The sequence below is a fragment of the Saccostrea echinata genome, unplaced genomic scaffold (assembly GCF_033153115.1).
Source record: "Saccostrea echinata isolate AGI-Se365-2 ecotype Australia unplaced genomic scaffold, CSIRO_AGI_Sech_v1 ptg000054l, whole genome shotgun sequence".
NCBI lineage: Eukaryota > Metazoa > Mollusca > Bivalvia > Ostreida > Ostreidae > Saccostrea > Saccostrea echinata.
This window is the reverse complement of record NW_026889803.1, coordinates 16,853,284-16,880,020: the sequence shown is the minus strand read 5'-3', so window position 1 is coordinate 16,880,020 and position 26,737 is coordinate 16,853,284. Positions and strand designations below refer to the sequence as shown.

The 26,737-nt window shown below is 33.1% G+C and overlaps 1 protein-coding gene and 1 long non-coding RNA gene across 3 annotated transcripts; both read right to left on the bottom strand.

Moving 5' to 3' along the window:
- Positions 1 to 748: 748 nt before the first annotated feature.
- Positions 749 to 5,573, bottom strand: LOC133205356 (uncharacterized). Its single transcript, XR_009723606.1, has 3 exons — positions 5,500 to 5,573; positions 1,541 to 1,808; positions 749 to 1,426 (listed from the first exon to the last, which is right to left on the bottom strand). It is a non-coding gene; the product is annotated as an uncharacterized LOC133205356 (long non-coding RNA).
- A 3,207-nt stretch (positions 5,574 to 8,780) lies between these two features.
- On the bottom strand, positions 8,781 to 26,687 carry LOC133172337 (nuclear receptor coactivator 5-like). 2 transcript variants are annotated; one of them, XM_061307200.1, is made up of 11 exons: positions 26,614 to 26,687; positions 23,881 to 24,377; positions 22,802 to 22,912; positions 22,253 to 22,346; positions 22,014 to 22,073; positions 19,575 to 19,712; positions 18,425 to 18,511; positions 17,772 to 17,903; positions 11,710 to 11,909; positions 9,674 to 9,979; positions 8,781 to 9,551 (listed from the first exon to the last, which is right to left on the bottom strand). In XM_061307200.1, the coding sequence occupies exons 2-11, from the start codon at positions 24,359 to 24,361 to the stop codon at positions 9,028 to 9,030; spliced, it is 2,133 nt and encodes a 710-aa protein (XP_061163184.1). In that variant the 5' UTR covers positions 24,362 to 24,377; positions 26,614 to 26,687; the 3' UTR covers positions 8,781 to 9,027. The 2 variants fall into 2 exon arrangements, with proteins under 2 accessions (XP_061163184.1, XP_061163185.1); XM_061307201.1 differs by lacking the exons at positions 22,014 to 22,073; positions 26,614 to 26,687 and having other exon boundaries at positions 23,881 to 24,447.
- Positions 26,688 to 26,737: the final 50 nt, after the last annotated feature.

Here is a 26,737-nt window from a genome sequence, read left to right as displayed (position 1 = left end):
ACATTGTTTTCTTTTTTTTTTTCTTCTTGCCAAGAAATTTTTTCTGGGTTCAATACGTTTGGAAAGGGAATTTAGTTTTTTTTTTCCTTGTCAAGGAATTTTTTGGTTGGAATTTTCTTTTGACCGGGATGGACCCCCCCCCCCCCCCCCCCCGGAAAAAATTCCTGGATCCGCGCCTGTTTTTAAAGCTACTGTTTATATAATCGGACCTGTACTGGTGTTTAAAACCTTTAAAATGCATTGATATTATATATTGTAGTAATGTAAATGTAATGGTATGTCGAATAACAATCGGTGCAACAACCACTCAGCCAGAAACTCAAATCCTGCTAAATACTTGCATTTTATGTTCACAATATATATGTATACAATGTACAGTCAAACCTCGTTATCTCGAACTCAATTGGACCCCGGAAAAACTTAAAGATATCCGAGGATTCGAGATATCCAGGGTGAAATACATAAAAGAATAAGGGGTTTGGACTTCCAAATCACTTTGACATATCCATGGTATTCGAGATATCAGTGTTCGAGATACCGAAGTTCAACTGTAATTACACATTACATATACTAGTATACAATACGTGTACACAATACATTACCTCACAATAAGAATCTTTCTACGCATTTAAAATACCTTATCTACAAAATGTCAGCTGATGTATTTCTATTTACATTATCATTTACTTGTAAATTAATTAATTCATTTTTTTTTTTTAAATTTTTTTATTTCATTTGAATGCACCGACACATTATATTTACATTATCATTTACATCTTGTAAATTAATAAATTCATTTTTTTTTTAAATTTTTTTTATTTCATTTGAATTAAATATACAAATGTACATGTACTTCAAAGACTTTGAATTCCCAGATAACACAGGTGTTTAGCATTGAGTACTATATGTGTATATACATTGATGACATGATCTGTTCATATTATTATACATTTACACATGTGTAAATAATGTTTATTTTTTATTATATTTGTTATTAAAATAAAGAAAAAGAATCTCTTTTTCTGTTCCTTAATTTTTTTTCAGGAAAACCCTCTCTTATATTCTCTACAAGAAATGACATTTCTTATGTTATATTTCCCCTTAAAAACATACAGAAGGGGTGGAATGAGTGTCTACAGATTCGGAAATAAATTTGACATCTTACTTTTTACACAAAGGTTTTACAAACAATAGGCAATAAATCAATATATTTGTAAACATTGTTCAAAGAAATTGAAAGGGGAAAAGTCTAGTTGCTGTTGTAATTCCACAATTAAATTTTCTTGCATTTGATATCAAACATGGCCTAAAATAAATTTTTGATATAGATCTTGAAACAAGCACTCGAATGAAAATGTCTGAAATCTCGCTGCTCATCGAATTCGATCATCTGGGCTCCAAGAATTTCTGTTATTATATAGGCAACCTGCATCATAAACATTTTTTTTAAATTTCTGAATTAAAAATAAAAATCTTAATGCATAAATTTTATCTCTGCATTTCCAATTTCAATTTTACTGAGGTTTATAACAATACCTACCTAGTCAGTACTTAAGACTTTCATTTCACGTGGGGTATGCAAAGGCGCCACAAATACCCATTCTGAGAAAGAAAAGAAATATTTTACTCCTTCATTGTCTCGTACAACTTATCTTGATACATTTAATGAAAAATTTTATCAACTTACTTGTTCGTTGTGATAATTTTTTCAACAACAGCACCCTCTATACCTTCTCTCTTTTTCTTCCGAAAGAACCAAAATGCGAGAACACCCAGGATAAAAGGTTACATGCTAGCAAGAGCGGCAACTGCAAAAGATCGATAAATAATTTATTTTTCAAAAGTCCACTGAATGCATGTTAATTATTACTCCTGCCACTGGCACCAAAATAAGTATTTTCACATGTGTGTAACTTTTTTATTCCGTTGACATAATAATTTCTTCGCATCTTTCCAAATCACGCAACAATGCACTAACCATTTGTGTGAAATTATTACAGAAGCTGAAAAAACCGATGGTAGACCAAACATCTTTAAAATCAAGAGCTGATGCTGAGCATTTCAATTTTGTAATTTTTTTAAACAGTGTTTAACGTCGTGAATCACTACAAAATGTCATCGCACAAATTAATTGTAGCATCCCATTTGGGTCAAAAGCTGTACTTCTTTTCAGACGCACCATGATGCCGATGTTGTTTACCGAATCTGCAGAAGTAATCTATACAAATATATCTCTGCAGTTTTAATAAATCGCTCTGTATTATCATACTTTTGTTGTAAAGTCCTTTGATTTTTAGATATATACGCATGTTCTTTGTAAGATATATATCCTCACGACTTCACGAAAGCTTTCCTAAAAAAATATCTACCTTCACGTCTTTTCCAATGGACGGGTCAGTCTCGCTATAATGAAGGTCGATTAGAAGATTTTGATTATACCTAAAAACTTACATGTCCAATGTAATGTTGTAAATTTAGAATTTACTTGTTTGTCAATACAAAATTTACAACAACCACTGCCTACTCAGTGGTTCAATGCATATAAACCAGCAGTACGTTGTCAATGCAGATTTTTTGAAGTCCGAGTCGGTACTCATTTCCATTTTCGATATTCGGACACTATCTTACATTTCTGAAACTTCTCAGCAAAATTTTATCTGAAACGGATTTTTCGCATTTAACATCGCCTAAAACGTTAACCTTAACGTTGATATAGGAACCCAGAAATGACGGTAAAATATTGAAATTTACTTTCTTTACACATGTCGAAACCGTCGTGACAATGACAAAGGTGGGGGTGGGGTTGATTAAGACAGTTGGCTTTTGTGGAAAGGCCTCTCTAGTTGCATAGAATTGAAGTTTACTTTTTTCCAAAAGTAACACCTGATCAGTCGTGTTGTCAGGAACGTCGTTCACAAGCAAGCGCAAATAAACAGAAAAGGTTGAATACATCGTACAAAGCAACTGAAGCAGTCGATCGGGAAACAATCGGAACGAAAACCTATATAATTCAGTCATCTAATATTGTTCCATCTTACTTGGGTGACGGACAGAATTTGTTTTAAGTATTTACTTGTTTACGCAAGTTGCATACGGCATTTGATAGTAACTTCGCTGCAAATTTTTCTTAAAGTGCCCATATACATTTTCTAAAGTAACCCTGAACATTGGTTCCAGAAAATTACACAGCCTCTGATCACAAGTAATATTTGTGTGAAGTATGAAGTTCCAATTTTTGTCCATTATAAGTTATTGAATGGACATGAATTTAACACTTTTTCTTTGAGTGACTATGAACTTGCCGAAATAACCTTGAGTAAAGGTTATGACATATCCTAAGCTCGAGAGTAATCTTTGTTTGCAATACAGCATCCAATATGCTTCTATTAACTGGACACAAATTGATACTTTTTTCTGCTAATGACCTTGAGTAAAGTTCATGACATACCTTCACGGCTGTGAAGTACTAACTTTCATTGTGTCTCTGTTAGAAAGTTATGGGCCAGACAGTTCTTCTCCTAGTGACCACGAACTTGATCAAATGACCTTGGGTCAAGATCATGACACACCCACAGGTCAAGCAATCTTTGTATTAAGTGTGAGCTTCTGGAGTGTTTCCTCATTACACAATATGGTCAGGACACGAATTATACATTTTTTTTTAAAAAGTGACCTTGAATTTGCATGACATACCTTCAGCTTAATCATAAGCAATCTTTGTATGAGGTATAAACTTCCAATGTTTCTCCATTAAAAAGTTATGGACTGGATTATGATTTTCACTTTTTCTGCCAGTGACCTTGCATTTTCTGGAATGACCTTGGATCAAGATCAGACATTCTTTTAGGCCATAATCAATCTCTGTGACAAGTATGAGCTATCAATATTTCTCCATTACAAAGATTTGGCCAAACATGATTGCACAGACAGACACTGCGTTCCTCTAGAACTCCCTTCCCCTTTCGTTTGCGGTGGTATACACAGCATTGTTTACTACTATGTGTTTATATTTTGCGAGTTTTAACTACGATTACGATTGACAGCGCAAAAACACCGACAATCATAAAATCGGAGGGAAACAAAACCATCCTATTATTAGGTCACAAGGTAATCACAGTAGTTAACACTCAAATCTCGGATAAATATAGAATGCCGGACTATATTGTTCACATCACTGCTTGGCATTCGGGGACATTTGCGTTCGAGATATTAGTGTTCGAGATACCAAAGTTCAACTGTATTTTAATTCGCTATATATTTTTTTTTAATCAAATGTATATATTGAATGAATGTATTAAAGAACACTATAAATGAAAAGCATTTTGTGTCATTATATGAGATATGACGGTTGCCAGCATTACAGGAAAATTCAAGGACGCACATACTGGCGTCACGAAAATTTTTCTACAGTGATGGCTATACCGCCACATCCTCTACGATGACAATAAAAACGCAATTCATTGCTCATAAGAAATTCACTGTTCCTTCTGAGTAAATTTTCTTTTGTCCTTTACCAAACAAAAAAGAATGCAGGCGTAAAAGGCAAGGACAATCCCGCTCTGAGACAAGATACAATTTCTAAAAGATCACAAAAAAATTATATTTCTCAAAAATTATGTTAAGATCATCTTTTACATATCTGATTCCTTCATGTTATTCAATTATTTCAAGATAAATAATTTATCTTCCATTTATGTTTTTTAAGTATGTGAAAGGAAAAAAAAAGAGCCTCATATATGATTCGAACTCAAACCATAGCTCGCGGTAAGGCATATTAAACGCGTTAACCACTTCACTACGGTGTCTTTTCACTGGAGTGTGTCAGCATGGTTTAGATAATTAAATTTGATGAAGAACATCATTATTTTTTCCCAGAAATGTTCGATTTTCATGTAGAATGGGTTCAGACTCCTTTCTTTGAAACATAGATTTTACATTCATTTTCCCATTATTTAAACATTTATGTAGAATGGAAACTTGACCCATTCATATTCAAAAATTATTTCAATGGGTCAAATAGACCCATTTCCCATTAAAATAAATGAATCAAAAGTGTTAAAGATTACATTACTGAAAACATAATTTTTTGAAAAGTCTGTAACTTTTCAATGAAATTTGAAAATCGAGAAATATATTTTGTCTTAGAGCGTGGGATTGTGATCGCCTTGTACGCCCCAATTCTTTACAACTTTCTCGCGTACGATTAGCGATAACGTTGGCAGTCGTGACTTTCTAAATAAGCATTTCCAAAGTAGTTTCATGTGTGCAATTCGATAAATACATCTAATAAGAACCAAATGTGTTAAAACATTTCCATATTTCAATATATTTTTTTAAGTAAATATAACTGCGTTGTCCGGTTTTATAGTATCCGCACACAAAATCAAACACCTGAGACTGTGTTGTTCGAGTCGATATGGTGCGCATTGCTATTTTTTTCTATACATCTTGATCTATTACGAACAAAAATCGAAACGGATCAGCATTTTATCCACTTACCTCGTGTTCATCCTATGTCAGCTCGGATGCCAGTCGTCCATGATGCTCAGGAAACTTGTTTAACTCTTATTTATATTATAACGTTCCTTTTTTAACGTATATTTTGATTTCACTAATCACACAAACAGCACCTTATGGAAATATGTAAAGCACTTATATTTATACTTTTATAATTCATAAATTAAGATTTAAGACAGTGATTGAAATCGTATGTGTGTCAAGTATGATGTTGCAGCTTATAGAATGAAAGTTTTTGGTTATAAATTTATTGCTTTTTTGACGTGTGTACAGGTTTTTCCAATTTTAAATTGCATATCAACCGATGTCTTTGAACCGACTTGATTTAGTGAATTAAGGCTGGCCAAAATTAATTCTACGTTTAACGTCACCTTAAAACTTCAAAACCTATGAGGGAGAAAAAAAATTTAACACAAAAATTTTAACCAAATATTTACTCATTTATATGAATCAAAATACTGTAACTTTTTGTGCATCATGAATGATCATTTTTAGTAAATCTGTCAGTTTAAATGATAGACTTATCCCAAATACATAGGGCATAAATGTTGTCTATTCCTATAATAGTTATTAGTATCTAAAAGTAAAAGCAAACCGGAATAAAAACCTTTGAAAAAAATACCGATTTGTTTGTTTTTTTTTTTGAAGTGCCAATTTTCCAAAACCTACGAGCGCGGGTGACGTTAAACATAAATTAATTATGGACAGTCAAAGGATACCTGTAACAAATCAAAAGCCTGCTTTAGTTCAAACTTTTAATAATGTACATTTTATTTTTTTTAAGGCACATTTGCCGAATTTTTATAATTTTGTGATAAAACTTCTTTCGAATCTCTAAAATGTAACGTTCGTGTTCCGTTCATTTTTATCACGCCAAATTGTATTTTCTCGGAAGATGGTATTCACAAAAGAAATTCACAAAACGCAATAACTCTGCCTTATTTTATTCATACATTAATTTTAAGCCTTAAGACTTTTGCGAACCTTTTTGTTTTCTTTAATTTCAATAATTTTTTTTTTTAAAAGAAAGGGTTTTTACACACCTTTAAGTGCTTAGTGGCAAGTATTAACTTCCCTACAATAATATTATAAATAATTTAATTTTAACAAGCAATTCCTCAAAAGCATTTTCATAAGCTCACACTTCCATTTACATTCTAATATAATAACCACCCTTCATGAGATCCGTCTTCATTTTTTTTAGCAGAACTGTAATATTCGTCTTCCGTCAAAGTTTGCGTTTAATTCAAAGACACTATTCTCAGAATTTTCTATCAAACTTCTGGTGATGCAAATGGATGAAAGATATTCAAATTCATCATTTTTTGACCTTGACTTTCTTTTTGCCCTTGACCACACTTTTCAAAACTTTGTGTTTAGCTCAGCTTCAAAGAATCTATTCAACTTATTTTTAGCATACCTTACATACTGATAACATCTTCATCAAAAAATTTTTCACTTTGACCTTGACCTTTTTCAAAAATGTGTGTTTAGATGCTTTAAAGAAACTTTTCTCGATTTTTTTTTTTTAAATCAAAGTTGAAACCTTATATGCTGATACATGTTGAATAGAGCTATTCAACTTCGTGAACACTTTTTTTTTTACCTTGACCTTTCCTTTCACCCTGACCCCACATTTCAAAAAATTGTGTTTAGCTCAGTTTCAAAGAAGCTATTCGAAGACATTTTTAATAAAACTTCATAAGTTTGTACATATTGGTGAACCCTATTCAACTGCATCGACATTTTTTACCCTTCGACCTTGACTTCAATTTTCTCAAATTTGTGTTTTGCTCAATTTTAAGAAACAAATTAAGATATTTTTTATCAAACTACATATGCTTATACATATTAATGCTTTTGAACTGCATCATATTTTTTTTAATTTTGACTTTCCTTTGTCGTTGACCCTATTTTTCTCAAATTTGCATTTAGCTCATTTCAAACAACGTATTCAAGATATTTTTGCGCAAGCTTATGCACTTAAACAAAATATGGTTAGAATTTATCAACTGTGTCCATTTTTTTTTTTTACCTTGACCTTTCCAATGATCTTAGTCTTTAATATTCTTTGTGTATAAAATTCAGTTTTAGAGAAACGATTCAATATATTTTCAACAAACTTCATACACTAATACAAATGTTACATTCCTAATGAACCCTGAGCGGAACCTTCATGTCCTATGGACATATCTTTTTTTATTCAAACAAGTCCTTCTACAAAATTTTAATTCTGAACCTCGGAATATTTTGTGTTGCAAAGTTGCAAATGAAACTTGCTCGAAGACTGACCACTTTTAATTTTCATTTGCATCACAAGAAACCTGCTTGCGTATCGTGTACTCTGTCAACAGTATTTTTTGCTCATTAAAAGTTATATCGGTATATATATTGTGAAAACTGCCCTTAACTAATCTTGACTTTTGATTTTGAAAGTTACGTAGCGATCATTGGACAATTTCAAATATAGTATATATGTCATTTTACATCGGATCCCTTTTGTATTCATGTTATTAGATACAGGTGTAATGGTTACCCGTATATTGTGTGGTGCATCTTGCCAATGTGTTAAGTCCCGTAGAATATTCGGTACACTCTAATATTTTTCTGCAAATGAAAATATTTAAATGGTTACATGTACATATTTTAATTCAATAATTTTCACGAAGCACAGTATAAAAGTGCAAAGCTTCCTTTGCTAAAACAGAGAATCGCAGGGTGCTACAATTTAAAATGTAGGTCAACTTCTTTCGACTGAGATAAAATACTGAATATGATTTATTTTTCTGTTCTTTAGATTTCTATTTCCTTCGAGTGTACCACTACCAATTTCGGATGCAACATTTACTCTATTGGTTAAACTATGTATACATAATTCTTTGGGGTGAAGCACAAAACAGATTGGTAAGCAAAGCACTGTTTTTTAACAAAATTTCTAATTCAAATTTTTCACATTCAAACACTGACACTCTATCATACATAATTTGTTAATCATAAACCATTTTCAAATTACACAAATACGAAAATGTTTTGCATTTTTTTTTTAAACCTACTTGCTTTTATTTTTTTCAAAACCTGACATAGAATTTTTTTTTCTTTTCGTGGTGAAGTAGTATGCACTATTCCAAAATGCTGCATAAAATTTTGTATTTTTCCAAAAAAGGCCTAATATTCCTGTCAATGAATCTCTAAGAAATCCACAAACTTCTTTTTACCATAAAGGTACACAGATTTTGCTATATTCTAATTTTCTAAATAGGAAAGCCTGTTTTATACCTTTTTATTTCTTTTATTCATTACTTATTTCAGTGTGTAGATGATTAACAGCAAAGCAAACAGCTATGAATGATGATAAAACAGTGTGAAACTGAGCTGTACAAAACAACATTCCAATTTTTCTAAAGAATGGGAATTATGAAAGTGATGAATTAAAATGTTATTCTCTTGGGGTATGATCTAAATGACTTTATTACATGAAAAGTGATGTGTCAGTGAAATATTGGCAGAGGATCAATATCGCCTCATTCCTTGCCCTGGGACCCCGGGTCTGGGGGGTGCAGCTCCAGGTCCACTCCCATACATGAGCCTCTGAGAAGGCTGCATTCCTCCAGGGCCTCCTTGACCTCCAACCTGGCCATGCTGCTGCATGGGAGCACTTCCAGCCATCCCTCCATAACCTCCTAGACCCTCTCTTCTTATGGGCTCGCCCTCTCGACTCATGATGCCTACTCCCGCAGGTTTACTTGCTGGTGGTGAAGATATATTCTTCAACAGATTTGGGCCACTTTGGATAAGGTTATCAAGGGCTTTTTGAACATGTGGATTATCAAAATTGATCAAAGAGGACATTCCAGATTGACCACCTCCCCCTATAGGGCCACCATTTCCCACTCCTAACCCTGGACCTGGTTTTGGGGCTTGAGGTGCACCAGATTCACCTGGACCATTAAGAATACTTAGGATTTTGGCTTGAAGCTCCTGCTGCTGCTGTTGCAGGCTGTTGTCTTCCTTCCTCAGGTCCCCCGCACCATATCCTGTAAAAATAAGATTATTCACACTAGAATCATTGTGAAAAACTACAGAATATTACAAAGTTGATAAAACTTGAAAAAAAAATCTTCGTAAATACAAAGAACAGTCTATAATATATGTTTACCTGCTTCAGGTGGCCTCCTTCCTTCTGTGTCAAGCATTTTATCTCTTCTCTCCCTCAGATACCCAATAACTTTGTCTATTTCCTCTAAGGTTAACTGACGATTGTCAGCTAACAAGTTTAACAGATATGTTATATCAGGTCCTGGGGGCAGAAAAGGGGGAGGAGCTCGGGCAGAAGGGGGAGGGGCGCCTCTCTCGGGTGGAGGCGCAGCCGCCGGTGCGGCTTTTTCTCGAGCTGTTTGCATGTAGGTTTCAAAGCTGCGTCCAACCAATGTTATTGCATCTTCAACCGGCATGTTTCTGTGTTCTAATTGGAAGGAAATAAGATTTTGCAATGAGAGTAACTTGAAAAGATGACCTTTTTAGTTGAAGACATGGACTTATTAGACACAAAATCGTAACTCACCCACTGCAATCAAAACATTTCAGGAATAGAAAAAGTTTCCGATTTGTAAACTAATTGCTTTTAGTATTTTATAAGGAAGGCTACTTTTTTGTTTTGTTTTTTTTAAATTGTTTTATTTTAAATCTTTTTATTGCATCGTAAGATCCCAATAAAATTGTTTCACTTTTTTTTTTTAAGTTGAATTTTTCAGTTTAATTTTTTTTTTCAGTTTTATATTCTCTCCATGTTTTGTTTTATGTTTTATTTCATTTTTATCATTCAAAATATTAGTTATCCATCTCATACAACCATTGAAATCAATTCAATGCAGCCACACACATTTCACTCATCAAACTTCTTTTAACTTTTAAGCTTTAAACTTAAAACGGGTAACGGTTTGATTTGGATTTTTTTTTCTTAAAAAACCTACTAAGTAGTTTGTCAACATGGAAAGCGGTAAACTGTTTCATTTTATGGAAATTGAAATCACACACATCCCTCATCTCTCACTTACTTATATAAAAGTTTATATCAAACTTTACTCTCACATAAATATAATCTGTATCACATTGCTTAATGCCAGCAATCCGGTCGGTTGATCACTGTACCTTTAAAACTCAAAATTTTACGGTTCAGTTTTTTTTTTTGGTTTTTATAAAAACCTATTTAGAGTATATTCTAAAAGCTTTAGCAGCATTTATCAATAAAAGTTTATATAGATTAATAACTGAAGACAAGAAAATGTCGGTAAGAAATGTAGATTTATATCTATTTTACTACTCAGTGTAATCGCCTTCAAGACTCCATGGCAATCCATAATTTATTGAACCTTTGCACGGTAACATAATGCAAGGTTGCACATGATTCAAGATTTGAAGACTAACTACATGTGCACAAAAGTTAAGCAGTAATTGGGAAGGGCTTGAGCCATGCGCCATAGTCACACTGAAGTGAAAAATAGAGCATTAAATCAATCAATGGTCGTGCCAAGGTGCGCATTCAATTTTTTAGCGATATTATTTGGAAATATTTTGTGTACTACTTTCTTGTTTTACTTTCATTTTAAATGCAGTCAATTTTAAAACAAAAAAATCTCATTGGTTTGACAGTTGCGCCATAGTCCCATTGACCTTTTTGGCCTTCCCAATCACTGGTTAAGTTTATCTTTATGGCAAATATGTTGAAAACAATGATTTTTACACCACACATTTTATTTTGTTTGATTTATTGTTGATCAGCAATTGGCACCACAATATCGTTCCATGTTTATTTCGTTATGTATTATCGGATTTTTAATTTTTTTTAAAAATTTTTTAAATTTTTTTTTTTCTATTTCTTTTTTTAAATAATATTGTTCCAATTTAAAACTACAAACTGACTTCAATTTCTCTGTCAATGTACACTTTCAGCAAATATATGTCTGATCATTTGTGATATTTCAATGAAATTTTTGTCTAGTACAGGCCATTAAGGTTTTTTTTTTTTTTTTTTTTTTTTAACAAATCTGCTTGGTATTAAAGAACAGCATCAAATAAAGAGACTTTCTACGATGCTTACATAACAAATGGTCATATATACATACATGTATACAGTAATCAAAATAAAATCCCCCCCCCCAATTTATTCCCTATTTTGACAAATTCAAAACTTACCCTGTGGGGTACCATGCAGGATATTAAGAGTCAAAGACTGGTGGACCTCATTTTGGCTGTTGATGACAATAGCAAACAGATGCCCCCGTTTGGAGGCCTCCTCGATCATCTGGGGTATGGTGCGGTCCTCCGGTATAACAGTCAAGACTGCTGTCATGGACTTAGCAACTAGTTTCCTCTCAATAAATTCTCCATAGCCTCTGTGGAAAGTACACAAATAAATCAGTTATACTTATAACCTATTACAATGCAGTCAAACCTGGTTACAAGGAACATGCTTATAATGAATTCATTCTTATGGTAGTTGTTTCCATTCCCTGTAATTAGGACTGGGTATTGGCTAGATTTTTCGCATTGCGATATATTGCAATATTTTTAACTGTATTGCGATATGTTTTGCAATATTTTCAATGCCAATTAAAATGACATTTTCTTATTTTATTATCTTCCATTTACATGCAGAATGTACATAACTGTGTTAACTGACCACGAAAAAAATATCTAGTTGATTGCATTATAGTTATGCATCAAAATACATGCATTTAGCAGCTTTTGCCTTACTATTTGCTAGGATTGCAAACATTTCTGACAACTTATACTGCATAGTTAATTATAGAAAACCTGAGTCCAAACAGTATATCGGTACTACAAAAACGTATTACAATATATTTCCATTTCTATTCGTTTTCTCTGATATAAGTCTTTGAAAGTTAGTTGAGTTGATTTCTTGATCATTCTACTGAAATGTAAATTTCGCCAAGCAAAAGGTCAGGTGCTAAGAAGGCCTAATATGCATGTAATTCTCTTGCAGCTGACTTTGTGTTTGACGTCAGTGGGTGGGGACTATTGAAATTGACACGTGAGGCCTCATGTAATTTAAATCTATTAGTCTACATTGTTAAAATGTAAATTTACAATTTTAATTCACAATGAAATGGAAATATAAGGAATCACTGTCTAGTTAGTAGAGTATGCCAGGGACATCAACAATAGTTGGAAACGTGGGATAATTTATGCATAACGGGCTTTGCCCGTTATGCAAATTATCCCACGTTTCCAACTATCGTTGATGCCCTGGCATACTCTACTAACTAGACAGTGATTCCTTAAATGATATTTTTTCCTATTGTACCACAACATATTGTAATATCGGTATTATTGTCCAGTCCTACCTGTACTCATAAAATTATTATGAATTTATCGGATATTATGAGTTACAGTCACATGTATGCAATGTTAAATTGTGATTAATATGCAGATTATGGTAGACTGATCACTGTTTTTTGGGGTGGAATTTTTTTAAAGGGGGGGGGGGGGTTACTTATTTTATTTTCAGTAAACCTTGTTTACCTAGATGTTATGTATTCTGAAAAATTGCCTATTATGATGTAAATTTATGGTTCCTTTCATCAAAATTTAATTGATGTTTAGTCCAGAATGCTGTCTTATCTGACCAATTTCTTTGGAACCAGTGGTGTCCAGATCAGACAAGTTTTACCATATAATCTATTTATTTACCTTTTTTCATAGAATCTTTTAAAAGTAATTTAGTTAATAAATGAGTATTTTATTCAAAATTCATTTCATAAAACGTCAACATTCAGTGAAAGTAAACTTCACCCTGGGACAACTCTAACTTCAAAACAAACCTCACTTGAAGAGAGTTATTAATTTATCTTTATGTGCAGATAAAGATTTGGATCTTCTGCAGCATTGCCTGCTGTAAGATAATTGGCTAATTGTATTCGGCGCGTCGGCGCGCCAGCGCATCCATCTCAACCCGATATCACAAAAGTATTTTCTCCCTGCATTAAAACACTCAAATGACATCGATTTTCTTTATGATTTAAGCATTATTGGTTATATTCAAGTCGACAGCCCGAGCCCGATTGTATTTTTTTGTTGGGTGGATCCAGAAATTTTTCCCTAGGAGGTGTTGGCTCAAATCGCAAGGGGAAGAGGTCCGAGGCAAAGCTTTAGTAATTTTACTATGTCAGTTCAAATAAATTTGAATTTTCCAGGGATCCGGATCCCATTTGATCCATGCATGCCTTACCACAATTTGTGCTAGAGTAATCCGAAATATACCCCAATTTTTTGAGTTGGCCTATACTTTCGATTTCTCTCTCTCTCTCTCTCTCTCTCTCTCTCTCTCTCTCTCTCTCCAAACATTAACTATATACATGTATAGCATTTAAAAATATTTAGTGCTTTGGTTTTTATAAATTTTCTTTATGTATAACAAAAATTTACCGGTATTACGTAATGACCCTAGACTCTAGAGTTTAACCCCCTTTTTAGAGACTTGATTATCATGGCAATAAGCTGCAAAACATTGGTATCAGTGTTTGACAAATATTCCTTGTTACGTATTAAAATATTACTACTACTAAAAATTAGTTTGTTCTTTATTTGAGCAGGGGGAGTAACTTTAGTTACAGATACATAAAGTCCTGCCTCCCCATATTGTAGTCTTTTAAACCACTTATCTCATTACAAATCCAATCATATAAAATACATCTACAATGGTTCCATCAACATTCCTTAAACATTAATTTTTGTTTTGTTTTTGTTTTTTTTGTTTTTTGTTTTTTTGTTTTGTTTTGTTTTGTTTTTTTTTTGTTTGTTTTGCAGAGTGAAAATTAAGATAGAATTTGATGGTCATTAAAGTAAGAAGCATATCAAAAAGGTTTATGATGACCTGTGTTTACGAAATACTGAATCATTCGCTGATTGCACAAAAATTTATGCCAATGAAAATTGATAAAACTAGTGTATTAATTAGTGGCCATGAATAAAAGAAACAACAGGCAGTTAAATAATGGTATCAGGTTCGTTCGCCCTATCTACCTGTTCGCATGAGTCCGTTCGCGCAGGGTCCGTTCGCCATTATTCTTGTTCGCCCTATATCTCGTTCGCCCTATTATATATACAGTATATAGTAAATATCAACATTTATTATTAATTTTATTAAATATTTTACTTGGTGTTTTTTTCAAATGTTGCTACAGTATTTTTTTTTATTAACCGTAATCTTAATGAAGTAATTCAAATTTGATATTTATGCTCTTTACATGCTTAATTGATTTAATTATACTTAATTATACTTAATAATGTCACTGTAATTTAGGGGATCATACAATCTGCGTTATGTTCAATTAAAGGACTGAGATGTTAATTTCTGTTGGTCTGCTGGGTTTTTGATTAGTACAGGTATAAATTACCGGTATAGTTGACCACATGCATTCGTCTGTTGTCTCCCGTGTGCAATTTATGTACCAATGTACATATAATTTATTTAAAAAATCCATTGGTTAATTATTCAATTTCTGCAATATAAATAAGGCGAACGGACCCTGTGCGAACAAGTGATGTTGAAGCTTCAAAAACAAAATTCCATCTATAAAACTTTCTTTTTAGCCGAGCGCATTGCTCGTAGAGCAATAGCCGGTTTATGTTACGGTGTTCAACCGGAAATACCGCTTCCTCACCGCCAAATTAAATATGAGTAAGAATATAGTACGTATGCTCAACCACCTTTGAAGCAATACAAACACTTAATTAAACAAATTTAATTTAACTAAGAAATTCTCTTAAAAAAAAAAAAAAAAAAAAAAAAAAAAAAATGATAATATACTTTCTCCCCTTTTCTTCAATAAATTATTTGTTTAAAAGATGCGATAGGTAATTTCATCAAGTCTGCCAGCTTCACATTCTATAGATAAAGGTTGTGTTACCAGGCTAATGCGGGGAGCATGTGACCCGATGCACACCTTTATGCAAAACTCCCCGCTGAGGACCCGTCTGTGTATATTTGACCTTGCTGCATCAATGTAAATTCAAACTGCATTTTATTTTATTTTATTTTTTAAACATTTTTTATTTATACTATATGCCATAAATATATTTTTGTGTTACATATTCTTCCAGTGTCTTGTTGTTATTCATCTGTAATTACAATGTATGTTTCATGTAAAACGGACTTGTTCACTTCTCTGTAAATGAGCCCGGCTCTCTGTACTTCTAAGTACTTTGATTATTTATGATATCGAGCCCGATGCTAACAATATTGTATAAGCGATAATTTATTTTATAAACAAAATCTGTTGCGCGAGCGCGCCGACGCGCCGAATACAATTAGCCAGATAATTAATCTCAAGGGACACTTTAGTTATCAAACTTTTCTGATAAAAGATTTCTGAAGTAACATTAGGGCTGTGTATTGAGCAAAATATTTCGATACGATACGATATTTTATAAAGCGATATGCGATATATTGGATGATTTATTAAGTCTTTCAAAAATGTCTTGTAAATGACATTTAATGCATAAATTTGATAAAAACTGGGTGAGTTTAACATAACATGTATTTTGTAATAGTTATTTAAAATGTGCTATCTCCTTAATGTTTATTTCATTATTGACCAGTTTTAATTCAAGATGGTTAAAAATAATCTTTGGTAACTGAAATTCCCAACTTTTTCACAGAATTATAAGGAAAATTGCCTGTCCGATACGTATTGGAAGTTATTTTTTCGATACGATACATTCCTGAATATCAATACGTATTGAATATTCGATATATTGATACAGCCCTAAGTAACATTACATATCTCTTTACCCATTCATTCTTTCTAAATGAGATTTGAAGCTAGATTGCCCATACCAAGCCCCCCATCCAGATATTAAACAGAATTCAATTTAAAATATGTCTTACTGCCTGCTAATACAAAAAGCAAATTTAAATATGTGTTTGTGAAACACTGATGCCCCCCTCCCCCCTCCCTGGCAGCTCATAGCCAAGGTTAAAGTTTTTTCAAAGTAGGTGAAATTCCTACTTCAAGAACAGTCAAAAATGCTGAACCCAAAGAAAGGTATTGTCACAAGGAATACAGCTAAAGCACCAAACATTCTGAAGTTATGGCCAAGAACAAAGTTTTTCAAAAGTAGGTGAGACTCACAAGTCAAAAAGTTGGTACTGAAAGAAAGGTCTTGTTACAAGATATAGCTGGATTACACGTGAAACTTGAAAACCGTCGCATCAATCTTTCTGAAGTTACATGTATTATCAAAGTTAAAGATTTTCATAAGAAGGTGAAACTCCCAGCTCAAAGTCATGAGGCAGAGTTGTCCAAATTTTTAAATCATTGTCAGACGCTTGCTTTTAAGTCAAAAGTTCTGTTGGACCAGTCAAAGTTTTGTCAGATCAGATACATGTACATTACTTTGCACAGAAAGGAAAATAAATAAATGCACCAAATTCCCCTTTATTTTGTCCTTTAAAATGCCTTTTGACTTTATTATGATCTCAAGTTTTCTTTTCTTAAGACAGAAAGTCTTTAATCAGAAACATAAATGACATGATTTTAATATAATGTCTCTGCTTTTACAAATTTGATTGACCATCGTCACCACATGGCCATCTCAGCTTTTTTTGAGACCTTCATCTGCGCACCCTGATCTCAATCTTTTAAAATTTGTATCATACCTAATTTTTCAAACAGTCATTTGGACAGAGTTATCAGTTCAGACAATTTTTCACTGACCTTGTTGACAGGACCAACAGTTTTCGACAACTCTGTATAAGGTAAAAATGTTTGTACTTAAAAAACCATTGAATACACATGAAATGTAAGAGCCCTAGCACCAACCATTCAGAAGTTATGGTTAGTTTGTCAAACATAGTTAAAACTCCAATGTTAAAGTAATGACATTCAAAATCAATGGTACTCAAAGAAAGGTCTTATTACATTGAATACGTGTGAAATATGAAGGCACTACCACCAACTGTTCAAAAGATATGACCAAGGTTAAAACTTTTGCAGGCAAAAAGAGAGACCAAAGATTATATCCGAATCTTCTCTATTATGGGGGCATAAAAATAGATTTGTGGACAGACAGGGTGATTAATTACAGAGCACCTGCAAATCCTTTTTTGGCCCTTAATATACTCCTACAGCAATCTAACTATTTTCTCTAAATCTTAAAGAAATTTTTCCACATCTTTGATGTAATAGCTTAAAGAAAACATTGGTTATTCATCAGCAAATCAGTTCCCTTACTTCATTTTGTTATTAAGCAGGACAACTTCTACATCTGCAGGGGGTGGAGGTTTTCTGGGGGCAGGTGCAGCATCGTAGTAGTCCCTGTAGTATGGATCTCTGTAAGGGTCTCCATAAGGTTCCCGTCTGTATCTGGAATGTGAACAGTACTTGCTAATTGGTAATAAAAGTTAAACATCTACATGTATCAATCTCAAGTTCATGAACATACATGTATATAAAGATACAGTGTTCCATCAAAGATACTATTTAGAAGAGAGCATATTTCCAAAATTAGATACATAAAATTTAAAATCTAATAACCTTCAATCCAATTTAAGAAACACTGGTTTTTCATTCATTCTTTAATTTTATTGTCAAGTTATGTTACTGCACATGTAGAGCATATATCCATTACTTTGTTCAATGCTTGCACATGACATTAATACATACATGTTTCAACATTGCATGGTCAACTCGGCAGATGGTCACAAAAAAAAATCCTAAAAATAAACTGTCTCCAGACAAAATAGTAGACTAAAAGCCTGTCTGTTCTGGCTTATTTTCTTCAAATGCATATCATCTCATGAGTTAAGCATGGTGTAGTGTTAGCTAAGACTTATGAGGACTTGTCTGTCTTGAAACATGTTTTAAATACTAAGTATTTAACAAACCTGTATGGATCATCTCTGTATCTATCAAAATATGGGTCATCTGGAGGTGGTCGTCTGTATGGATCAGAGTAGTATGGATCATCTCTTCTAAAAAAGTTAAAATTAATTGGAATAATATGGTTAGCAAATGGGAAAATCTAAAATACATCAAATATTATTCAGAGTATTACATATTCAGTAGCTTACAATATTTCTTATTTATTCTACTTACACAGACTTGGAAGCATTACACAAAATTCAATACTTTTGATAGAGGTGTTTCCCATAAAAAAAAAAAAAAAAAAGCAAACAGTATTGAAATGTTCCCTTAGCAACACTTCAGCTCATGCTTTAAACTAAGTTTTTACCTGGATGGAAGCTGTTATACCTTAATCAAGTTTTTGCCTGGGTGGGGGCTGTTATGCCTTAACTAACTTTTTACTTGGGTGGGGGCAGTTATGCCTTAACTAAGTTTTTACCTGGGTAGGATCCTTATGCCTTCAGCGTTTTTTTTTTTCCTTATATAACTGGTACCAATAAACGGTACCATTCCCAATGCCAAAAAACTTTAATTTTTCCCAATTTTGAGACTAAAAATTCCCAAATTAACTGCCAAAAAAGACTACGATGACATCATATTTCTTTTTATATGAAACGTACAAGTTGACTAATTGTTTCACTTCCGCTTGAATCGAAAGTAGAGAATAGTCGTAATATATGGCTGGACCTGTGGTGTAGACAGTATAGTGTCATATATTTTGTACAAATTGAAAGCATGAAAATGCGAAAACAAGGGATATTGATATGAAAAAACAATAAATACTTCTTGTTTATTCTTTAAAACATGGAGTAATAGGTAATGAGGTTGGAATAAACGCAAAATACGTTTCATTTGTTTAAATGACAAAAAATACTCCCTTGTTCTACTTCCGATGCTCTTTTTCCCAATTGAACCGGTACCGGACCTTTCCCAATAGGTAGAAAAAAATCGCTGGCCTTAATTATGTCTTAACTAAGTTTTTACCTGGATAGGGGCCGATATGTCTTTTCAAAGTTTTTACCTGGGTGGGACCGTTATGCCTTAACTAGGTTTTTACCTGGTAGGGGGGAGTATGCCTTAACTTTTTTTTTTACTTGGGTGGGGGCAGTTATGCCTTAACTAAGATTTTACCTGGGTGGGGGCAGTGCTGGGTCTCTGTAGGGATCTCTATATCTGTCCTCATAAGGGTCGCCACGAAGTGGTGAACGTTCCCGTCCCTCCAATGGAGCTCCTGGGGGTGGACGTCTCCCTCCTGCTGGTGGGGGATACCTGTTAAATTTCAAAGAACAACAGTGATGTGCACTATTTGGTTTACAAGTATTCAATTTTAAGGTTCATTAATAGATATATGAAAAAAGTGAAAATAAATAACAGGTCCCACATTTTTACTGCATTGATAACTCAAATAAAGGTAAATATTTCACATCCTCATTGCACATTACTTAATTACAGAACCTACATACTTTTGTTGAAGCTACAACTAAGACTATAAAAATTCGGACAGGAAAATTGAACAAAATGTGATAAAGGAAAAAGAAAATTCAAACATGCACTAAAACACTACATTCCTGGCAAAATCAAAATATGCATTTTTAAACACCACATCCTCAGAGATGGCAAACCTACTCAGTGTGTGATATACCCTAAACGTCATAGGGATGTTTTTTTTTTAAAATAACATGATAAATCATCTAAATATATCATTTTTTAAGGTATATCATGCTTTCTAGCATTTTTGACAATACTACACTTAAATATTGAAACTAGGAGGGTCTGAAATGTAAACCATTTTTTAAAAGTATTTTGGGAATTTAAATACTGTCATGAGATTTTTAGCAGTAAATATTGCCTGATTTTTGCACAAAATTGGCAAACAGTAAAAAGAAAAGAAAGAAAAACAACTTTGAATTACAAACAACATACACAAATGTTGCATTAAGTGAATTTCTAAAGGGCAACCAATTTTTTTTCAATTTGAGGGAATAAAGGATGCAAAGTTGTATACCTCATTAAAGGGTTTTTATCACATATTTAATTTTTTTTAAAAATGAAACACAATTATATACTTGAAACAAATAATTATCGTTTAATTATGAAATAACTTTGAAAACAGTCATAATTAGGTGATAAAATGCCCGTAATACAGAGTTCTCGAAGTAAAAATCTCCACTAATTAGATAGGGGTCACGTGGTACTGAAACATCATAGGTGTCAATGGTCAATTAGAACTCGTAAAGCTTATGTAAGAAAAATGTATCAAATAGATTTAATGTTAAATAATATACACTACACAAAAAGATTGGTGGAAATTTTGACATCGACAATATTCTTTTAGTTATAGATGGTCAATCTTATGTATGAACGTCTAGCAGAGAGAAATAACCAAGAAAATATGTCAACAATAGGAGAGGACACCAAAGACGAAGCCGTTGACAGGTTGGGACTTCCGACTAAATAGAACGAATAACTTAAGTTGGACTTCGTAAATATTTATAAATATGAGAATGTTAAAGTCAATTTCTTCATTATTTTAATAACCTGTATATATATATTCTATCTGTTCCAGTGAATATCATGTACTAGAAATGACATTTCTTCAACACTGTTCAATGGCGCCATATGCCATTACGAAGTTCACAACATTCCTACTTGCATGTACTAGATTCTGTGCGACTTCAAAAATGCATGTTGGGTATTTTTTTACCATTTTAAAAAGGTACCATGTTCTTATACGGGCATAAACGATTGTTCTGAATGGAGAAAAAGGCCTCACATTTGCAGAAAAAAGGGTCCCCTTTCACTTCTCGACCAAGTCCAGGAAATGTGAAAAAAAGTCTTCCTAAAACCTTTCTTGTGCACACTTGTGCATCCTAAAGCCACAAATTATACCTCACTAGCTGTCAATCATCCAATTATCACTTATTAATTTACTAACAGGTTTAATAGACACACAAATGAGCCGTTTTGTATACACAATAAGTACTTGATTTTGACCAGGATTGAACCTATGACGTCAGAGCAATGGCGCATAACATTGGCGATCAAAATATGCATACTGAGAAAGTCAAACTTTGAATCACTGAAACATCAACAATATTAAATTTTTAGCTAAGATTTTTAAATATATGATTTTAAAAACATGTAAACTTTGTCATATCAAAAAATTTTGAGACGTGATAAAAACCCTTTAATGTTAAGATTATATTCCACCATGCAAACCTCTGCACCCCTCCACACTTTCATTACAATGTCTACTCCCCTATTTCCCTAAGCCCTGCATTTTGAATGGAGACAAATATCTTGAATCAAAACGTGTCACAAATTCAAACAGGACTTTGAATCAAGATGGCGACATGCCACAGGGAAATTCTATGTCATAAGAATAAAAATACTTGGTTGAATTAACATCAGGAAGAGACAACCAAAAAGATCTCCAAACTTCAGCCTCTACAATAGTGTGGTAGTACATTGAATTCAAAGTCTCAAACTGCAAACAAAGTTTTTTCAACTGAAAATGCATGCAAACAGATCTGGTGAGATTTTGCCATCTCTGAGGTCAGTAAGGCACACCTGTCTTCAGCTGGTGGCCCAGGGGGAAGCCCTTCTCTACTGCCTGGTTTGGGGGCAAATCTTGCAAAACAAACATTTTTCTATTTTCAGACTTTATGCTCTAGTTACATTTGCATTAAAAACAGATAATTTCAGTAGTTACAGGGAAAATATTTTTTCTTAAAAATCACTAACAACTATCCATTTTGAGACATTATATTTTAATGTTACAGTTTAAATTTCAGTGTTAGAAGAATTACCTGTCTGCGTATGGTCCTGGTGAAGACCCACGAGGACCAGGCCGTGGGGGTGGTTTACCTCCTCCTCTTCTGCCTTCCAGGGCCATTTTAACGTCTACAACATGACATAAATGTATTAATAGCAAGTCTCCAATGAGACTGTAGCTCTACTGGTTTCAATTCTTGCTTTTATTAGTTTAACATAAAATTTACAGGATTAAACATGTTCAATAACATGACACTTTCTAGTTGTATAAATTTTTATTCAAATCAAACAGATGATTAGGATATTGGAAGAATTTGCAGAATGATAGCATCACGAATGATACATCTTGAAGCAGTCTTCTTGTGTGTTTAGACTATTTTGATTTATTTTGATTTCAGTCTCACATTTACAAAAAGAATGTTTTGTGGAAAAGTGAGACCAAGATCAAAAGCGAGCCGAGATTGAGATCAAAAGTGAGCTCATTTAATTTTTTCTTTTAAAGATCTTCCATCAGTGCTGCTAAAAATTGCTCTTACTTGGAGTTTACTCTTCCACCTTAAATATAATTTTCTAATACTACTTACCAAGTTTAAAACCCTTTAGGAGGCCTCCGTCTTCGTTCTTTACTGCTTCTAATCCTTCCTCTTCACTGGAAAACTGCACAAAACCAAAGCCTCGTTCGTGTGTGGAAATGCCTACAAAATACATATAAAATCACAATCTGATATCAAGTCATACTTCACTGATAAATTTTGGATGTAACATAATCAGATAATTAATTAATAGAATACTCAGATAAGCCTTTAGAATTATACAAAAACTAATGAATTTAAAACTGAAGGAAAAAAAAAAGATTGCAATTTATTTTGATGACGTGTTTTAGTATTACACACGTTACAGTATTGGTAACCATATTAATAACTTTCTTTTTCAAACAAAAGTGATTTTTCAAAAATTTACAAGCATGTAGAAATCATATCACAGCACAGATTCTAGGTTCCTTGTTTAAGGTTCCTGAAATTCATTATTCTTACCAAGGTTTGAAAACACTACCGTCTAACAACGCGTTGAATTCGTTTGCACTGCCAAGGTTACGAAAACTCAAACAGCAACAAGCAAATTCAAAAAACTTGACGAAACTTTCGCGAAAAACAAAGTCACGAGAGATATAATGTCTTCTACCAAAAACTGATACCCTTTTTTCATTGCTACTAAAGCTATAATAAGAATAATCAGTTAATTCTGCAATAAATATCATTTGTTTTATTATGATAAGGTTCAATAGAAACTGACAAGGATTTTGGTTTATACATGTATTCATGTGTATCTCCAACATGCATATTATTTTACTAGTCCAATTTTAAAATACATGAAAGGCATAAAGACTTTGAAACTTGAAGACTAACAAAAAAAAGTATATAGTTATACATGTATATGCATGCAAACATTGTTTCTTTTATTACTTAAATGGATTTTTCACTAAATTCATGATGAAGAAAAACAATAAGTTTGAGTATTTTTAAAAGAATTTTAAACATGAAATAGAAATTAAACATACTAGTTAAATGTAACAAAGGTGTAAAAAGTTTTTAAATAATTGTAGAGACTGTGTGCATTTTTAGTTCCTAACTTGCATATTCATTATAACTCATGAAACGCATACCTAGAATCTTTCCATATTTGGAAAACATAACTTCCAGTTCTTCCTTAGTAATCTTATCGTAGGGTAAATTCCCGATAAAAACTCTCGCTTTCATGAGTCCTACATCATGAATATTTGTTGAACCATGTATTCCAGGCGACTTTTCCCTCTGTTCTGAGCGAGATCTGCTGCGACTTTTGCCACGGCTTCTACTTCTGCTGCGAGATCGTCTTCTTGATGTTGAGCGTCGAGAGCTGCTCCTAGGCCTGTAATGCCTCCTTTGAGAGCTTCTTGATCTTGACCGTGACCTTGACCTTCGCCGTCGTAGAATAACTTTTAGCGGGCTTCTCCGTCTGATTCTGGGATAAGCTCGAATGGGACTGCGACTTCGACTTCTATCTCTGTCTTTTGGTATGACTCTACCAAATCTATCCAGTCGTATAGGACTCTTTGAGCGCGATCGGGAGAGGGATCTAGACCTGGAGCGACTGCTACTCCCCATGATTTGAAATTATTTACTGCAAAAATACTTCAAACTGAAACCATAATTTAGCAAAGAAGATCCTGAAAAATAAAAATGACTTCGGTAATTATCATTTTCAATATATTTAATACACATTTAATGACATCACACAAGTCTATGAGCTGTAACAAATTGCTAATGCTTTACCTTTTCACTTTGCATGATGGACCTCAGAGCAATCAAACTCATGATTCAAAATAAAACAACGCGAATTCTCTCTCGCACTCATTTCACACAATTTGACACAAAAATGCATCTGTGAAACACAAAGCCTCTGGTTCAAGTCCTTTCTGACCTTGACTCATCTATAAATCTCTTACTAAAACTGTGCAATTACATGCTTCTATAACCTTTCCAAAGTAAAGGTATTTATAACCAGAGTAAAAACTGTGGACAAAGAAACAGACAGACTCTTCACCTCTAACTTGGGGGGGGGGGGGGGCAAACATATGTAAAGTACTGAAAAGTTCATTAAACTGATCATGTACTGTTTTCAAACAAAAACAAAAAAAGACCTTAAATTATATCCATACAAAACATCAATTTTTTTCACGATGTAATTTCATTAATCTATGCAATAACAATGGTGAGGGAATTTTTTTTTTCTCAGAGACCAGTGATATTTTTGATACAATCCATCTCTCTCTCTCTTTATTTTGCATCTCTTATCTCAATCCCAATCATTCAGGGTAGCAAAATTTTTTTGGTAGTTAAATAACCCAATAATTGAATTTGGGGGGAAGAATAAATATTCACAAAGGATTAATGAGCAAACAACATCATGAGCTGAGTTGAGCTGATACAATGGCCAATGACAGTGTCAACAAAAAGTAAGTGATTCAACATTTTCTTGACTATGCCCCTTCCTCGTTTCAACCCCAAAGGGAAAAAAAGCAAAAATACATTTAGAAACTTTTGAGTTTTATATACCAATAAAAGTAACTGCCAGTTATAAATTTGAAAAAAGGTGTTCTCATTCTGTATTGATATATTTGCTTCCTGTCCTTGACACTGGGCCTAAAGAACACTTTGAGATGAAACCATTCCTAGATTTTTTTCTCTTTTTTTCTATGTTATTGGTTTTGGGGTAATGAAAATTTTAATAAACATACTGAAATTCCACAAAAACAAAGATCTGCAAATTTTCAGAATTCTCTACTGGGATCTGCATCTTCATTTTTAAGTTTTGTACCAAAGATTTGGATTTTAAAAACTAGTAGTTTTTTTACTTTATAATTTTGTTACAAATAAAATTTTCAAATGATCATGACAAATATTATAATTATTCTAATAATGTTGTGTTTTTGTGCTGTTCAGTTGGATTATGTGTGTTTTTCTCGGATAGAAACGTGCTAATCTACAGAGGATAGAAGGGATTCATTCAATCATATTTAAATCTAGATCTCACCCAACATCGAAAGGGAAAATGTAGATATTGATTAAAATCAAGTGTGAATCAAGATACCCCCCTAGAATCCAAGATGGCTAGTGGCAAACATAAATATGTTTTTTAAATCTGCTAATTTCAGCAATTTTTTATTTTCATTTGAATAAGTGTATTATGACAGACATAGGAAAACACATAATGCACAAAATAACACCATCATGAACCAAGGATAAAAATATATGGACACTTAACATAAAAAAAAAATTGAAGTAGTCTCATTATTCATCTGAAATGTGTATTTTAGAGGCTCCTAAGGGATAATTTAAGCATCATACTTTAGGCGAAAGCATATTTAAAAGATCTGAGGTGATAAGTTGTTAAAATACCGGGAAGTAATTCGAAAATCAAAAGTTGAAGTGAGGAAGGGGTCCAATATGGCGTCCTCCGTGTTGTTTTAAGTATTTGGTGTGTTATTTTCTTTTACATACTGAGAGCACGATAAACTCAAAAATTAAACCTGTGGAACCCATTTTGCCCATCTTGCCAATGGCAAAATGGAAAATGCATCAGTTATACTTAGCTATCATGCTATAGTGGGTTACCAAATATTCTTCTGCTTGCTCAATTCTGACATTTTCTCAATACAGAGGAACAAAAAATAATCCGGGTATTCCCAAATGTAAAACTACCGAAAAAAAAACATATAATATGTACATAACACAGATCTATGAAAATGGCCGACTGTTATCTTGGAACGCATGTCTCGTGTCTGCTTCAGATTTGCGTTTCGTCAACGTTTCATGCAACCTACAAATAATTTACTTTCGAACATAAATGCGCATACCTAGTAGGCCTAATAAAGTCTAAATTCTCTTCTTTCTGTTTCTTCTAATTCGGCAGTGATCATGTGCGGTCTTTCTCCATTTTGTAGCCTCGATCTTACTATTGTAACATTTTACTAAAACGAA

What these genes read in the sequence shown, in the direction of transcription:
- LOC133172337 (XM_061307200.1), bottom strand. Translation starts at nt 24,361, where the DNA reads ATGGGGAGTAGCAGTCGCTCCAGGTCTAGATCCCTCTCCCGATCGCGC. An exon ending in CCTAAAGGGTTTTAAACTTG is followed by an intron (nt 22,347 to 22,801) that starts GTAAGTAGTATT and finishes GTCATGTTGTAG; the next exon opens with ACGTTAAAATGGCCCTGGAA. An exon ending in CCAGGACCATACGCAGACAG is followed by an intron (nt 22,074 to 22,252) that starts GTAATTCTTCTA and finishes TTGTTTTGCAAG; the next exon opens with ATTTGCCCCCAAACCAGGCA.